The sequence below is a fragment of the Achroia grisella genome, unplaced genomic scaffold, assembly GCF_030625045.1.
Source record: "Achroia grisella isolate CSIRO2021 unplaced genomic scaffold, CSIRO_AGI_Agris_v1 utg157, whole genome shotgun sequence".
Lineage (NCBI taxonomy): Eukaryota > Metazoa > Arthropoda > Insecta > Lepidoptera > Pyralidae > Achroia > Achroia grisella.
In genome coordinates this window covers 729,932-732,265 of record NW_026712653.1, presented here as the reverse complement: position 1 = coordinate 732,265, position 2,334 = coordinate 729,932, and the positions used below count along the sequence as shown (strand labels likewise).

Sequence of the window (2,334 nt, the reverse complement as noted above, 5' to 3'; positions counted from 1 at the left end):
CTATTGAGTTTTGACATACTCTTAGTCTCTGCATATGTTTTTCTGTAGTACTCCAAGATTGGCACCCATATGTTAGACAGTTTTAAGTGAAGTGATAAAAAAAATAAATAAAGACATACCGTTGAAAGAAATCATAAGTAACTAAATAGGAGTAAATCAGTCCTAATGATTAGAGAAGTCGATGAGTATATTTTAGGAAGCTGTATGACTCAATGATATATTATTATCATTACATAGTATAAAACAAAGTCGCCGTCGCTGTCTGTCCGTCCCCATGTATGCTTATATCTTTAAAACTACGCAACGAATTTTGAAGCGGTTTTTTTTAAATAGATAGAGTGATTTTAGACGAAGGTTTATATGTATAATACATGTACACAAGGGCAAAGCCAGGGCGAGTAGTTAGTAATACATAATAGAGTAACAGTATATATAGTATAATAGAGTAAGTAATAATAAGTTATATTATCATAAAAAACCGATCGCAAATATATAGTGATACCTATAATTAAGAATAAATCTGGTGATGTATCAAATAAAAACAACTACAGACCCATCTCTCTAGCCACAGTTATCTCGAAGGTATTTGACGGCATGCTTAACTCTAGGTTGACTCAACATATAAAAATACATGACAATCAATTTGGCTTTCAAAAGGGATTGTCAACTGAAAATGCAGTGTTGTGTGTGAAGCATGCCGTCCGATATTATACTAATCGGAAAACGCCAGTCCATGCATGCTTTCTAGACCTGTCAAGAGCATTTGATCTGGTTTCTTATGATATTTTGTGGAAAAAGCTTGAGGAAATTAATTTGACACCAGATCTCATAAATATCCACAAATACTGGTATGCTAATCAGGCCAACAGCGTCCGATGGGCGGGTACCATGTCACAGTCATACAGATTGGAGTGTGGCGTGAGGCAAGGGGGGTTGTCGTCGCCGATACTTTTCAATCTGTATATTAATGAACTGATAGTTGCATTGGGTAGCACTCATGTCGGCTGTCATATAGACGTTGTAAATGTAAATAATATAAGTTATGCGGACGACATGGTGCTTCTGAGTGCGTCAGTATGTGGACTTAGAAGACTCATGGCTATCTGTGAGTCATATGCGCGTCGGCACGGTCTGGTTTATAATGCAATAAAAAGTAAAGTCGTGGTCTTCGAGGCCAGAGGCAATAATACAGATGTTTTTCCCGAAGTCAAACTCAATGGCATAGCGCTGGAAAGGGTGTATAAATTTAAATACTTGGGACATCTGTTGAACTCTGACCTTAGAGATGACGATGATATTGAACGAGAAAGGAGAGCGCTGGCGGTGAGGGCGAATATGATAGCGCACAGATTTGCGCGGTGCTCTAGGGATGTCAAGATCACTCTGTTTAGATCATTTTGTACATCCTTTTACACTTGCAATCTGTGGGCTGCATACACCCGAAAGTCCTACAGCGGGCTTCGCGTTCAGTATAACAACGCATTCAGGGTGTTGATGGGGCTGTCGCGATGCTGCAGTGCATCAGGGATGTTCGCGGAGTACCGTGTGGATTGTTTTTATGCTACAATGCGGAAAAGATGCGCATCCCTGGTGCGGAGGGTACGTGCCAGTACCAACAGCATCCTGAGCATGATTGCGGGGAGGCTGGACTGTGCATATATTAATCACTGCTGTACTATTTCTAATGGAATGGTACAGCGGTGATTTTTATACTGATTTATATGTGAATGTATTTTAATTTATATTTTAACTTAATTTAATATTAATTTTTGATATTATTTGTATTATTATTATTTTTGTGTGTGTATTTTGTGTCTGTAGTCTGTACGTACTAACATTAATTATAAGAAATCTGTAATACTAACAAAGTGGGCAATTAAGCCTGATAATAAATACATTATAATAATTATAATAAAAATATCGTTTGATTACATACATTAGGCATATTGATTAAAAAACCAAACGACTGAACCGATATTAATAAAATTTCTTAGAAACAGAACAGAAACTATATCCAATCAAGTAAAAAATATATTCCAAACAAAGAAAAAATACTAGAAAAGTATTTTTTTAGAAGTACAAAGGTGTGTTTATCTTTAAAAGATCGGTTTGTTCAGATGAAACAAACCGATGTACAAGATATTAAATCACATACGCAATGAACGTGTTATACAATACATTACCAAACATCTCGATATTTTGAACTGAATTATTTACCTGAAACAATAAATTCAAATCATTAAATATCTTAATTGTATCATCATTACATAGTATAAAACAAAGTGGTCGTCGCTGTCTGTCCTTTTTTTATGCTTAAATCTTTAAAATTACGCA

General features: G+C 35.7%; 1 protein-coding gene across 1 annotated transcript; it reads left to right on the top strand.

Moving 5' to 3' along the window:
• The first annotated feature begins 888 nt into the window (after positions 1-888).
• On the top strand, positions 889-1,704 carry LOC131841014 (uncharacterized). The gene has a single exon (XM_059189245.1). The coding sequence runs from the start codon at positions 889-891 to the stop codon at positions 1,702-1,704; it is 816 nt and encodes a 271-aa protein (XP_059045228.1).
• Positions 1,705-2,334: the final 630 nt, after the last annotated feature.